The 14,098-nt window shown below is 42.7% G+C and overlaps 1 protein-coding gene across 2 annotated transcripts in view; it reads left to right on the top strand.

Annotated features, from left to right (window-relative positions):
• Nucleotides 1–7,128, top strand: part of SMAP2 (small ArfGAP2) — a 47,504-nt gene extending 40,376 nt beyond the window's left edge. Inside the window, exons 7-10 of one of the 2 annotated variants that reach the window (XM_027108966.1) lie at nucleotides 692–801; nucleotides 1,822–1,978; nucleotides 2,436–2,752; nucleotides 5,794–7,128. In XM_027108966.1, coding sequence (XP_026964767.1) covers nucleotides 692–801; nucleotides 1,822–1,978; nucleotides 2,436–2,752; nucleotides 5,794–5,919 — 710 coding nt within the window. In that variant the 3' untranslated portion in view covers nucleotides 5,920–7,128. The remainder of the gene's footprint in view (nucleotides 1–691; nucleotides 802–1,821; nucleotides 1,979–2,435; nucleotides 2,753–5,793) is intronic. The other variant, XM_027108967.1, reaches the window with a different exon arrangement.
• The last annotated feature ends 6,970 nt before the right edge of the window (nucleotides 7,129–14,098 follow it).

Below are 14,098 nucleotides of genomic sequence, written 5' to 3'. Positions count from 1 at the left end.
CTACTTCAAAGATGATGTTGGAAGGGTTAAAAGAGATGATGCCTCTAAAACTCTTAGCTCCTTGCCCAGCACAAACTAAGCATTCATTAAACGTTAGCAAGTTTCACTAAACCAGCACCTGTGAGCCCTGCCCCCATCGCTCTCATTTTCCAGGTGCATCCTGTTTCTGAGACGGCCCATTACCTTGTGATCATGATTTTCCTCCAAACTTTTGAAACCCTGAGCTAGTGGTTCTACCCCTTTCAGAAATAAGAGCCTGTTCTTACCTTTCACAGTACTGATGGCTGTACTTTGTTTCAGTCCATTCCTGCTGATTTAGGTTATTGGCTACTTCGGCTTCTAATGTCTGTACTTTTCATTTCTCTCTGAAAATGAGTCCTACACAGCTTTGCTCCTCAAATAGCCCGAAAGGAGCCAGCCAGCCCCCTTGTGGTGGTGCTAACGTAGCCTTCAAGCCTGGGTTTCTGCTGTCCTTTGCCTGAAAGCTGGGCTACAGGCTTCTCCAGACTGTTCTGGGGAATGTGGGGTGAGGCCTCTTGTGAGATGCCCCATCCAAGCTGGGTGGTTCCAGAGCATAGATTTCTGGGTCCACGATGGAGCATGTGGGCCTTCGCTGCTTTGTGTCTAGAATAGAAGGAAGGAATGGGCTTCACGAGCAGTGCTACGTTTTAACTTTGATCTGTCTTTCCAGATGCTCCTGTGTCCTGCTCCATTGCAAATAGTAAGACCAGTAATACCCTAGAGAAGGATTTAGATCTTTTGGCCTCTGTTCCATCTCCCTCTTCTTCGGTTTCCAGAAAGGTGAGTCTTGTGGGTTAAAGGGCATTCTGGAAAGGGTGATTTTGATAACTTAATCATGGAACCAAGTCATGCTTCCTTGGTGGAATTGGACTTTGGTTTTCTTGATTCTTCCCTTAACGCTATCATCTCTGTTACAGCCTAAGATTACTATTCATTCCATGTTGTCTCCTGCCCCAAAAGAGTGGGCCCTTTGAGTGGACTTCTGTTGAAGGTGTGTCAGATTGTAAAGGCTGATCCTGTAGGTCAGCTCCTCAGCCTGAGTTATTGCCAGAGAGTTTGTAAGTAGGAAAGACTTGAAACCTTTAATGGCTACCGTTTGTGGAATACCTGCTGTGTACAACAGGCACAGTGCTAGGTGATTTTGTGTCTCATTTTGTATATTTCATTTATGATTTAAAACACTCACCACAGGGCTTCCCTGGTGGCGCAGTGGTTGAGAGTCCGCCTGCCGATGCAGGGGACACGGGTTCGTGCCCTGGTCCGGGAAGATCCCACATGCCGCGGAGCGGCTGGGCCCGTGAGCCATGGCCGCTGAGCTTGCGCGTCTGCAGCCTGTGCTCCGCAACGGGAGAGGCCACAGCAGTGAGAGGCCCGCGTACCGCAAAAAAAAAAAAGACTAAAATACTCACCACAGCCCTGCAAAATGGATCTTTTATAGATGAGGACATGTTAGTTCAGAAAAGTTAATGTGACTAGTTTCTTGTTGCACAACTAGTAAGTGGTGGCACTGGGATCTTAGTTCAGTTCTCTCTGGATGCATCGGTTGTAGGTCATTTTTCTTTGTTTATGTGTTAGTTTTCCACCAAATCACATTGTTTTGCTAAAGAACAAAGAATTGTACCAGAGCTTAACTATCAGGTGTTTCCAGATATTTGTATGGTAAAAGTGTCAGGAAGCTATTAACTCGAGCCACAAATTCTTTTGCAAATGTTAGAAGCGACAGAGAGATGCGGGAGGTCCTTACAGAGACCCCCCATGAGGACCATTCCAATCCCCACCCCCCTCCCTCTTTGCCCTAAGGTTGTAGGTTCCATGCCAACCGCGGGGAGTGTTCCCGAAAACCTAAACCTGTTTCCAGAGCCAGGGAGCAAATCAGAAGAAACAGGCAAGAAGCAGCTCTCTAAAGACTCCATCCTTTCACTGTATGGATCCCAGACGCCTCAGATGCCTGCCCAAGGTAGAGTTCATGGGGGTCATGGCAATGTGCCGGACAGAGACGTGAGGCCTTACATGCAGGAATCATTTGTTGTGACAGGGGCAGTTGCTCTGGGGGCCAGGACATCACACTCCAAACAAACCTGAACATGACATTCCTTGTGAAGCTACCAAGTATCAGGAGATAGAGGTTAACGTAACTCAGAGCCATACTTCTGTGGGGTCTGGCATCACAGCTCTGTGGGGTCTGACCCAGGGTCCGGATCTGGACCCTAAAGGGGAAGTGGCTGGGTCAGCAGCCCGCTGGAAGCCATAGCAAGTCCTGTAGGGGCTCTGTCCAACCGTTGTGCTGTGTAAAAGAGCATTCTGAGTTGAGTAATCCTGAGGAATTCTAGCTGGAAAGGAGCAGCCGGTGAGAGTTTGGACTCACCTTGTACGCGTTCCTCTTTAACAGATCTGTATGTATGTTTTCTTGGCAGCAATGTTCATGGCTCCTGCTCAGATGGCATATCCCACAGCCTACCCCAGCTTCCCTGGGGTTACACCTCCTAACAGCCTAATGGGGAGCATGATGCCCCCACCAGTAGGCATGGTAGCTCAGCCAGGAGCTTCTGGTATGGTTGCCCCCATGGCCATGCCTGCAGGCTATATGGGTGGCATGCAGGCATCCATGATGGGTGTGCCAAACGGAATGATGACCACCCAGCAGGCTGGCTACATGGCAGGCATGGCAGCTATGCCCCAGACTATGTATGGGGTTCAGCCAGCTCAGCAGCTGCAGTGGAACCTTACTCAGGTAAGCGGCTCCATTTCACTCAGCACAAGAGTTTTGAGCCTCCCTCAAGTCTGTCTCACTTAGTGTCTCTCCCTTACCCTTTGAATCCTTACAGTGTAAATGAGATATTGCCAGAGACATTCTCGGGTTTGCTTCATTTATTTATTTTTTTAACAGAAGATCTGTCTAACCTCAGACTTTCTAAGGCATTTTGGGTTCCTGTAGAATAAGGGTAACTGCCTAATTCTAAAACTCTCCACACATTCATCAAAACAACCTATACAGAGAAACAATGAGTGCAGATAAAAGCACCCATAACTCACGACTACCGCATCTAATAGAATACTACAAACCTCAAACTACATGACAGTAGGCACATAAACACCGAAATCCAGCAGAGCCAGCATCACAGAGAGACCATGTGAAAAGAGGAGAGGGAGCAGGGGGCTAGAGGTGACAGAGCATAGATAAAATCACCCCCTAGAAAGGGAAGGCCCTGTCCTGATTAGAGACATGCTGAGAAGAGGTCTGATACGTGGTGGAGTAGAACTCTGGTTACTTGGAGAATCAAAAACAAGGGACTTGAAATATATAGGTTTATGGGTGGTAGCTTCGGAAAAGCATGTGTCTAGGAGAGATGGGGATGACCTAGAAGGAGGGGGTGCTCTTTGGAGACCTGGTGGCGAAGGGGAAGTAAGAAATGAGAAGTGGAAAAGAGAATCACAAAATCAGAAGATCCACCATTCTCCTTCACACCAAATAATCATTTCACTATACTAACAGAAGAGGGCGCTCTTGTACTAACAAATCTAGTAGTCTGCCCAGACCCTCTCACTTGTCTGTATTATTGCTGATTTGGAAAAACAGAGCACTACAAACTAAACAGAAAGTGGCAGATGACATTCGTACAAAACTACCATGAGAAGAAAATGAAAAATCAAAACATTTCAGGAAGTGGAAATTCTTCCCCAAAAGCAGTCACGAAGTAGAAGAAAACTGTTACACAATCCACCAATCTGAATTAAATGTCCTATAACAAACACTTGCAGATAAGACAAAACAGCCTGAATCAGAAATTTAAAAACTTACAAGCAAAATGGACAAAAAGTGGAAGTTGTGAAGTGAAAGTTCACTGAACTCAGGAAACAAATTGAAAAATGACACAATTATTTTAGAAATAGACTGAATTACAAGTTAGTCAAAGGAGAATAGATTCAACTGAAAATATATTTGGCATTGAGGAAAGGCATGAAACAGCTCAGAGAAGAGAACTAAATATAGAGAGCTGTAATAAGAATCAGAGAGAAAGTAATGCAGAAGTTAGGCAAAGAAGACCTAACATAAATATATTTGGAGACTCCCAAAGAAAAAGACAAAATAGTGGAACAGAATTAATATATTTAAAACTATAATACAAACCATTCTTAGAAATAAAAGACTTGAATATAGTATTGAAAGAACCCACTGTGTATCTGGAAAAATTGACTCAGAATGGTCAACTCTAACATATCCCAGTAAACTTTTAGACTCTGTAGACAAGAAAAAAAATCCATGAGTCCATAGTGATATTTTTTAAAAGTGGGTGTGGGATAGAAGGAGGGAAAGCCTTCTTTGCTGAAGAGTGACAACTAATAATTGTAGAAAGAACAGGGTATTCACACATTCTCAAAGAAATACCCTTCAGATTACTTATTAAGTACAGTGAAAGAACATATGATGGATACAACCTTAGATAAGTGATCAAACATAGAATTATCAACAGTGGGGCACATTAATTTCATGTGCTTCCTGGTATCTTATACTAAGAAGGACACATTATCACTTACATAGAAGTTTTGCCCAAAATATTTAACTTGGATCCAGTCATAAGAAAACATGAGATAAATCTAAATTGAAGTATTTTCTGTAAAATAACCAACCTGGACTCTTAAAACAGTGTCAGGGAAAAATGGAGGGGGAACTCTTCTAGATTAAAGGAGACTAAAGAGATGTAAAATTGAAACGTAATGTATATTAGAATATAGTGTTAATATTAAACATCTTGGACATATTAGTTGTAATGTGGTTCTAGGAAAGTATTCTTTCTTATGAGATGACTCCTGACTTATTAAGGGGTGAAATGTCACGATATGTGCAATTTTCAGTGCCCATCAAAAATTTTAAAAAGCTGACACATATGTATATATCAGAGAGAGAATAAGGCAAAAATGTTAACAATTGGTGAATTTAAGGAGCGATATATGGGTTTCATTGTACTATTCTTTCAACCTTTCTGTAAATTTGAAATTTTCTTTAAAAGCTGGCGGAAGGAAAATAGTTATACCTTCTCCTAAAGGAAAAGAACTTAAACAGAAAATGGACCAGGCTTGGGAAATTTAAGGCATTTTTCTTCGAGAAATAGCTTCTTCTGTTCACTGCCAGAGCCCAGGCTTTCAATTGAATTCATAAAGAGGCCCCAACCCCACCCAGGCCTGATGCCACCGACTCTTTTCTCCCAGCAATTTCCCTTCTCATACACTGAAGTCCTGAAGACATGTTGGTCTTTTTTTTTTTTTTTTTTTTTTTTTGCCTTCCTTTGTTCATTCTGAATCGTCCAGTTTCCTTTTCTTCTTCTTCTCTCTGCTGGAGTACTTTCCCTGACACTGTCAGTAATGACTCTGCTGGAGATAAGACAGGAGCACCAGCGTGGAGGCTTCTCTTTATACTCTCAGGGTTGGCCACGGCCAGTTCACAACAGGCCCCTTCTTTTCAGGATGAGAGATTGGAAAAGAGAGAGAGACTAACCTCCCATGCCGCTTTTTTGTTGACTCGCTCCAGGATTCCCCCTTCCCCTTACTGAGCACTAGTCTCAGACAACATCTCCCTTCTGGAAAGGCCTTCATCTTCGTGGTCTGGTATCCTCGGAATGATCCAAGAGGGTTCAGGGCAGTTATGTACCACGACAGAGCTCCCCTTTGTCTCACTCTCCCCTCCCCGCAGGCGGAAGGACTCCTTCCCTGCCTGTTGCTCTAATTGGCCACAGGCCCACAGCCTGGTCTGAGAGTCTCCTCTCTCCCTTTCAGATGACCCAGCAGATGGCTGGGATGAACTTCTGTGGCGCCAACGGCATGCTGAGCTATGGACAGTCCATGAACGGCGGGAACGGACAGGCAGCAAATCAGACTCTCAGCCCTCAGATGTGGAAATAAACACAACGCACCTGGATGACTACCACTCTCCTCAGCCGCCTCTCTCCCCGTGTTTCCTCTTTCCCCAGCTGCTCCCCCACCCCCATCCCCTTTCCTACCTCTCTCTGTTTGGTTTAGAAACTGCTCAATCCGTCACTTGGGACTTGGCATTCTGCCCAGCCCAGCCACATCCCAAACACGCGGACCTCTCTGTTGTTTTCTGTCATGCCTGTCCCCTAGCTCTCCTGACTCCCTCCCCAGCCTCAGCCCTGGTCCTCTCCTGGTACCAGCACCTTAGCAACTGTTGGCAGAAGGCACTTAGAGCAGGATCAATGTGCACACCTTTGAGCACCTTTCCCACCAGGTGAAACCTCCTATCAGACTCAGAAAGGTCTGATAAGCTATTTCCATATGTTTAAATTTGAGGTGAAAACAGAGGCATCATGCTCCCCTGACTTACGGGAATGAAGAAAGTAATGAAATCAAATTAAATATTCCTTGAGTCTTAGAGCAGGTTGGCCCTAGCCCTGGCATGAGGCAAACGCCCTCCTACGAGGACGAGCAAAACTATGACTCTACTTTGCCCTGAATTGCTTTCTGGATCTGAGGCTTCAGGACTTGCTGCTTCGGCCAGCCTTTATTAACACCAAAGACTCTACGAAGGTTCCCCACAAAAACACACACCCATTTCCCTGCCTCCATCCTGCCTTCAGTAGGATCTGACTTTGTGGCTGGAGGACCAACCCCTCCCGTGGGAATGCAGAGCTTAACATGTGTACTGCTTGTGTGTGTGTGTGTGTGTGTGTGTGTGTGTGTGTGTATTCCACCTCCCACTCCCTCCCCATCTGCTCTGGGTATTTTTGGTTTTGTTTTTTTAGTTTTAGGTTTGCAACAGAGAGGAGTTAATTTATCAACAGCCTAAAACTGTTGCCAGTTTTTCTTTAGTTAAAAAAAGGTACAATCTCATTGGTAGCTCCCATCCTCCTTTCCCCTCTCCGCCCTGCCAGTTGCTCTCTCCTGCCGGTGTGTCCAGGCTGCTCTGTGTCCCCACCTGTCCAGGTGTATGAGGCAGAGTGCCTGGGCAGCTTTCCTCTTAGTCATCGTTCACCCTACTTGAAAATTAAAACAAGAAAACTTTGCTTAAAAGATTTCATCTTTGGGAATCACAACTCCTGGTTGCCTTTCTCCTGTGTATGTGTAAATTCCTTAATAAATATTGCAGGGAAGGACCGCTCGCTTGCTCTCACTGTGTCCCTCTTGGAGGAGGGTGAGTTCCACGCAGGTTTTCTGCTTTCCAGGGGCAGTTCCCTCACTTTCCGTATTTTTGAAAACTATTACATTTAGGATGGATAAGCAACATAATGGAAAAGAATATAAAAAAAGAATGTATATATGTATATAACTGAGTCACTTTGCTATACAGCAGAGATTAGCACAACATTGTAAGTCAACTGTGTTTCCATTAAAAAACAAAAAACTTTGTACAGAACATACCCAGGGGCCAGGACCAGGCCCAGGCAGTCAGAAAGGGGGCCTTTCTCCAGGGGTGTCTAGAGTTGTGAGGGAGGGAACTCTGGATTTCTGTACCTACTGGAGTCCCAGAACATCAGAACTAGAAGCACTCCCCCCCAGCCCCCAGCCAATAAAAAGCTGAGCCCACACCCACCCTTCCTTGGAGTACACCTTTTGAATACTTCCAGGTGTAAGTGAGAGGATAGCACAGTGGCTAAGAAAGTCAGCTCTGGATCAGACTGCCAGTGTTCATATCCCTTCTTACTCTGTGACCTGGGCAAGCTACTCAGCCCCTGGGTCTCTGTAAAATGGGACTCATGGTAATACTTAAGGTAAAATGAAGCAATTCCTGTGGTGCATTTAGCACACAGGGCACTTTGCACTCAAATGTTAGCACATATTGTGTGCCATTATGTGTTAGGTATTAATTCATTCAACAAATATTTAACAAGTGCTTACAATGTGCCAAGCACTGTCTTAGGCTCTGGAATGAAGCACTGAATCAAAACTCCCTGATCTCATGGGGTAGAGTGGTAGGAGAGATGGACAATAAACAAGTAACTAAATTATTTAATTTCAGGTAGTAATAATACAAGGTAAGACAAGTTTAGAGGGTGGATATGGGACCATTTGGATGGAACAGTCAGAAGGAGGTTACATTGGAACTGAGACCTGAATAAGGAGCCAATCGTGTGGAGATCTGGAAAAAAATGAGAGCAAAGGTAGGCGTCTGCGTTGGAAATCGTTCGGTGGAGGTATTGGTTTGGGAGTCATCAGGGTGTGGATGGTATGTAAAGCCATGAGACCAGATGAAATCGCCTAAGGAGAGAGCATGAAGAGAAGAGGACTGAGCCTTGGGGGCCATCAGCTTTTAGAATTTGGGAAGAAGAGATAAGAAAAAAATGAATCTGACGTAGTCCCTGCTCTCAAGAAGCTTACAGAATCATGGGGCAACAGACTTAGAATCTCTTTTACATGTTTTATGGGAGCTAGGAAGGTCAGGGAAGCCTTCCTAAGGTCAGAGGCATTTGAGCTGAGTCCTGGGGGCCAGGGAGGAGTTAACCAGTGGGTGAGGTGGGGGTGAGGAGAAGAGTCGTCCAGACAGTACCATGTGAAGGAAGAGACAGAAACCTGCAAGAGCACAGAACATTCCAGGAAGCACAAGCAGTTCTGTTTCTAAGATCTGATGTGAGTCAAGGTGTGGTGAGAGGTGAGACTCAAGTGGGTTTGGGCCAGATCACGGGGGGCTTCCTTCACCCTAGGAAGGAGTTTAGCCTAAAGCATTGTAAACAGTGGAGTGACATGGTCAGATCTGAGTATCAGGCGGCTCACTCTTGGATTGCTGACAACAGTGTGTTTGAGAGAACAAGACCAGGTCTAGGGAACCAGAGCAGGGCAAGAGCTGAATGAGAGCCTTGGTAGTGGAAGTGGGGAGACTGGAGCTGCTTGGAGGAGCATTTCACGAACAGCTTATGAGGCACATGGGGTGCTAAAAGGCGTAACGCAAAAATGCTAAAATAAGTTTGGAAAAGACTGCATGTTGTATCACTTCTTGTACTAACAGATCTAGAGTATAATATCCAAAAAAAAAAAAAAGGAATTCTCTGGCAGCCCAATGGTTAGGACTCGGTGCTTTCACTGCACCTGGTTGTCCTGGGTCTATCCGTGGTCGGGGAACTAAGATCCTGCAAGCTGGGCAGCGCGCACCAAACCAAAACAAAACAAAAGCAAATAGTAATGGCTCCAAAAAGTCCTGTGGTAAAACTATTTAAAACAATTAATAACTATATTTTTTAGAGTGGTTTTAGGTTCACAACAAAATTGAGCAGAAAGTACAGAGAGTTCCCATATACCCCTGTCCCCCACCTAGCCTCCTCCGCTTGTGACATCCTGCACCAGAGCTGTACATTTATTACAAACAATGAACCTACACCAACAGGTCATTATCATAATTTACATTATGGTTCATTTTGGTGTTGTATATTCTATGGGTTTTGACGAAAGTACAATGACATGTATTCACCATTATAGTATAATACAGAATAGTTTCACTGTCTTGAAAACCCTCTGTGCTCTGCATATCCATCCCTTGCTCTCACATAACTCCTGGAAACTAATGATTTTTTTTTTTTTTTACTGTCTCCATAGTTTTGCCTTTTCCAGAATGTCATAGAGCTGGAATCATACAGTTTGTAACCTTTTCAGATTGACTTCTTTTACTTAGTAATATGCATTTTTGTCTTTTCATGGCTTGTTAGCTCATTTCTTTTTAGTGCTGAATAGTATTTCAGAGCCTGAATGTGCCACAGTTTATTTTATCTATTCACTTACTGAAGGACATCTTGGTTGCTTCCAAGTTTTGGCAATTATAAATAAAGTTGCTATAAATATCTGTGTGCAGGTTTTTGTGTAGACATAAATTTCCAATCCATTTGAGTTATTACCAAGGAGCATGATCATATGATAAGAGTATATTTAGTTTTGTAAGAAATTACCAAGTGTCTTCCAAAGTGGCTGAACCATTTTGCATTCCTACCAGTGATGAATGAGCGTTCCTATTGCTCCACATCCTTGCTAGCATTTGGTGTTGTCAGTGTTTTTGGATTTAGGCCATTCTAATAGGTGTGTAGTAGTACCTCACTGCTGTTTTAATTTGCAGTCACCTAATATGTAGTGTTGAATATCTTTTCAAATGTTTGTTTGCCATCTGTATACTTTGATTAGATTAAATTTAAGAACTGTTTATCAAAAGATTCCATTAACAGAGTAGAAAGGCTTACCACAGAGTAAGGGAAAATATTTGAAACACATGATAAAGGGCTTGTATTCAGAATATATGAAGAACTGCAAAACGAGAAAAAGGCAAGCTAATGGAAAAAGAAAATGTGGACCTGACTAGGCACTTCAAGAGGCTACCTAAATGACTAACAAACATATGAAGGGATGCCCAATCTCATTAGTAATTGGGGAAATACAAATAAAAACCACAATGAGACATCACTAAACACCTACTAGAATGGCTAAAATGAAAAAAGATAATCCAAGTGTTGGCAAATATGTGGAGCAATGGGAACACACAACTGGTAGGAGCATAAATTGATACAACTACTTTGGAAAATGGTTTAGTATTATCGACTAATGTTGCTACATAGATATACCTATAATTCAGTAATTCTGCTCCTAGGTATACACCAAATAGAAATGCATGCACATGAGCATAAGAATGTTCATCATTATTCATGATATCGCCAAACCAGAGACAATCCAGATGTCCATCAGCAGAAAAATGGGTAAAGAAATTGTAGTATATTTATGTAATAGAATACTAAACAGCAATGGAAATTGCCAAACCAGAGTTATATACAACCACATAGAGAAATCTCACAAACTTAATGTTGAAAACATTTTTCACTGTGTCGTTTGAAAGTATGTTGCAGACATAATGATACTTCACCATTAAATATTTGAGCATGCACCTTCTAAGAGTGATATATTCTTCTATATAACCACCATACCATTTTCATACCAATGAAGATTAACAATAATTCAATACCACCTAAAATTCTGTCCATTTTTAATTTTTGCCAGTTATCCCAAGAATGTCTTCTGTTCCTTTTTTTTTTTTTTAACCAAGATCCAATTTAGGTTTATGCATTGCATTTGGTTATTATGTCTATTCAGTTTCTTTTCATTTGGAACAATGTCTCTACCTTTTTTCCCCATGACATTGACTTTTTGAAGCCAATTCGTAGAAAGTTCTACAATTTTCATCTACCTGGAAACTAGAAAGTATGTCTAGATTCACATTAAATATTTTGACAAGAATATCTCATAGTTTATCTGGAGTACATCATATCACATCAGGGAGCAAATAATACCTGGAAGAAGGGACTTACACAGTCATTGGCAAAAATATGAGGAATCCATATGAAAATATTGAGTGTTCGATCAAGAAGACCAAGATGTAATTTAGGGTCAGGTGGTATGTATTGGCATGCATGCACGTACCACAGATCTTAGATTTAATGTCCTGGATGCAGCATCTGGGCATATTTAAAATAGATAAACATTATATTGGCCAATCCTAAAAGCTGGGAAGACAGAAATTCCTTTGTATAATGTAGAGAAAAGATTCCAAAACTCAAGGAATTCTGGAATGAATTACCAAATATGTCATCCCTTTTCCCAACCTGTCCCTGGTAGAACCCTGAAGGCATTCCCTTTACCCAGTGGCTTGAGACATACTTTCTTATAGGAGTTTTAGAATCCTTAAAACATGACTTAGCAGGTGTTCTCTAGAGGCCAAGAATGCTAAAGTGTACTCCCTATCTTCAGTGGAGTTGGGACGTTTCCAATAGTAGCCTTTAACAGTGGCCCACCTGCAATTTATGGTAATCAGAATGGATACCAAGATCTTTGGAGGTGATTAATTGAGGATAGGAACCCAGATAAGTAGCAGCTCACTAAAGCCCTGCTTGATCTGCATAGCCAAAATTTCTCCAGGTTTGGAGACAGATGTCATCAAGATAAAAATGTAGCCCTGTATTCTATTGCTAGACCTGAGCTAGTTCAAAGACCTAGAGCCGATGGAAAAATGCAGAGTCCAGGTGTCCTTGAGGAGGGAGCTTATAAAAGCCCCATAAGTGTACAATGTGTATCTTACTTCTGGCTTTCCCCAAAGGGACCCGTTACCATTTTACCTGGGTCAATACGCTAGGGAAACTACACAAACACTTTGGCAACAGTTGGACACTAACTGTTAGCTATCAGTATGTCCTTAGTACCCATAATGTTGGCCACTTGTCAGAATGGAAGCATATAGAGATCAGGTAATGATGGAGTTTTGAACTAATTCAGTCTCACCATAGGCCCGATGGAACCTTAAACCCCTCCCGTAGTAGTTTCCCCATTTCTGAGTGTCTAGTTGGAAAAGATGCCCTTAGCAATTGAAAGATTCTCACATTGGCTTGCTGACCAGTGAAGTAAGGACTGTTGAGAAAAGAGTGGAGAAGAGGAAGCTCCTGGAGCTCTTCCCTATCAAAATAATAAATCAGTAGCAGTATTACATCTCTGGGAGAATTTAAGAACCACATGTCCATTTAACTTCAGTCTAGCTGGTGCAAAAGATGGATGGGTTTGGGAGAAAGACAGTAAATTACCATTAACTTCTTCAGGTTAATACCTCCAAACTGGGTGATACTCATTACAGGTGCTTTTCCAGAAGTTATTTCCTTACTGAATCTAATCAGAATAGTGTTTGACACATGATATATGTCTATTAACATTATAATTTTGGAGAGGGAATTTATCTTGATAAACAAAAATATCAGAAGGAATTTGCTTTCCCTTGGTAGAACAGCAGTGTGAGTTTACCACCCCATCTGAGGAATATGACACCTCCTAGATCTATGCAATTGTTCAATCTGTAGAGGCTTTGGCTCTCTCACCACAGTAGATTGTATTTTCCAAGACGGCTCCCACCAACATATACCCCATCCCACACTGGCATTCTTCCATTGAAAGGTGGGATCTATTTTCTCTCCCTTTGAACATGAGTAGTCCTTTATAACTGCCTCAACCAATAGAATGCAGCAGATATGACACTGTGTGACTTCTCAGGCTAGGATATAAAAGGGCAATACATATGTCTTCTTCCTGGCTCTCTCTCTCTGTCTCAGGACTCTTGCCCTTCATACCAAGGCAACAGATTTTGAGAAAGCCCAGGCCACACAGAGAAGTCATATGTGGGTTTCTGGCCAACAGCCCTGGCCAGGCCTACGTGGCAGTAAATAACCTTCAGATATATATAATAACCTTCATAACCAGCTCTTTGCCTTTTTTTTTTTTAACATCTTTATTGGAGTATAATTGCTTTACAATGGTGTGTTAGTTTCTGCTTTATAACAAAGTGCATCAGTTATACATATGTTCCCATATCTCTTCCCTCTTGCATCTCCCTCCCTCCCACCCTCCCTATCCCACCCCTCCAGGTGGTCACAAAGCACCGACCAGCTCTTTGCCTTTGAGTCTTTCAGTCCCAACATAATGGCACAAAGACAAGCTGTCTGCACTGTGCCCTGTCTGTATTTCTGACTTATGGGAACTGTGAGAGATAATAAATGATTATTATTGTTTTAAGCAGGAAGTAATAGGCAATCTATCATGTAATCTAATCTACAAGGAGTCCTGCCACATCAATGAATTATTTGAGGCATGTTGGGCTGATTCTTTTATTTTTTTTATTTTTTGGCCACACCGTGACCAGTGATCAAACTCGTGGCCCCTGCATTGGGAGCGTGGAGTCTTAACCACTGGACCACCAGGGAAGTCCCCGGCTGACCCTTTTAAAGGAAAGAACACGATGCTGAACTTGCTACCCTCTGTATTAAAAAAGAAGTACTGCACTTGATGAGTCCCTTTGGATTTGTAAAGCAAATATACCATAGTTGGGTGTGTTGACACAACGGATTTTGGAGGTGACCTGAAAAACTGCCTACTTCAAGTGGAGTCCAGAGTGACAAATGTTCCTGTTGTTCAGACTACAGGTACTTCTTCCCTCAGTCCGCGTGATTCAGTAGATCAGTAGCAGATCAGGATACTGTTTGGACACTCTTATAAGCCCCAATTAAAGAATCACCAAGAAGGCAATTATGGTTTTCAAAGTTATGCCCTCTTTGGCAAGTAACTA

This window comes from Aethalodelphis obliquidens, unplaced genomic scaffold, assembly GCF_003676395.1.
Source record: "Aethalodelphis obliquidens isolate GAN/ISIS:26980383/991018 unplaced genomic scaffold, ASM367639v1 scaffold9, whole genome shotgun sequence".
In the NCBI taxonomy this organism is placed as follows: domain Eukaryota; kingdom Metazoa; phylum Chordata; class Mammalia; order Artiodactyla; family Delphinidae; genus Aethalodelphis; species Aethalodelphis obliquidens.
This window is presented reverse-complemented; position numbering and strand designations above follow the sequence as displayed.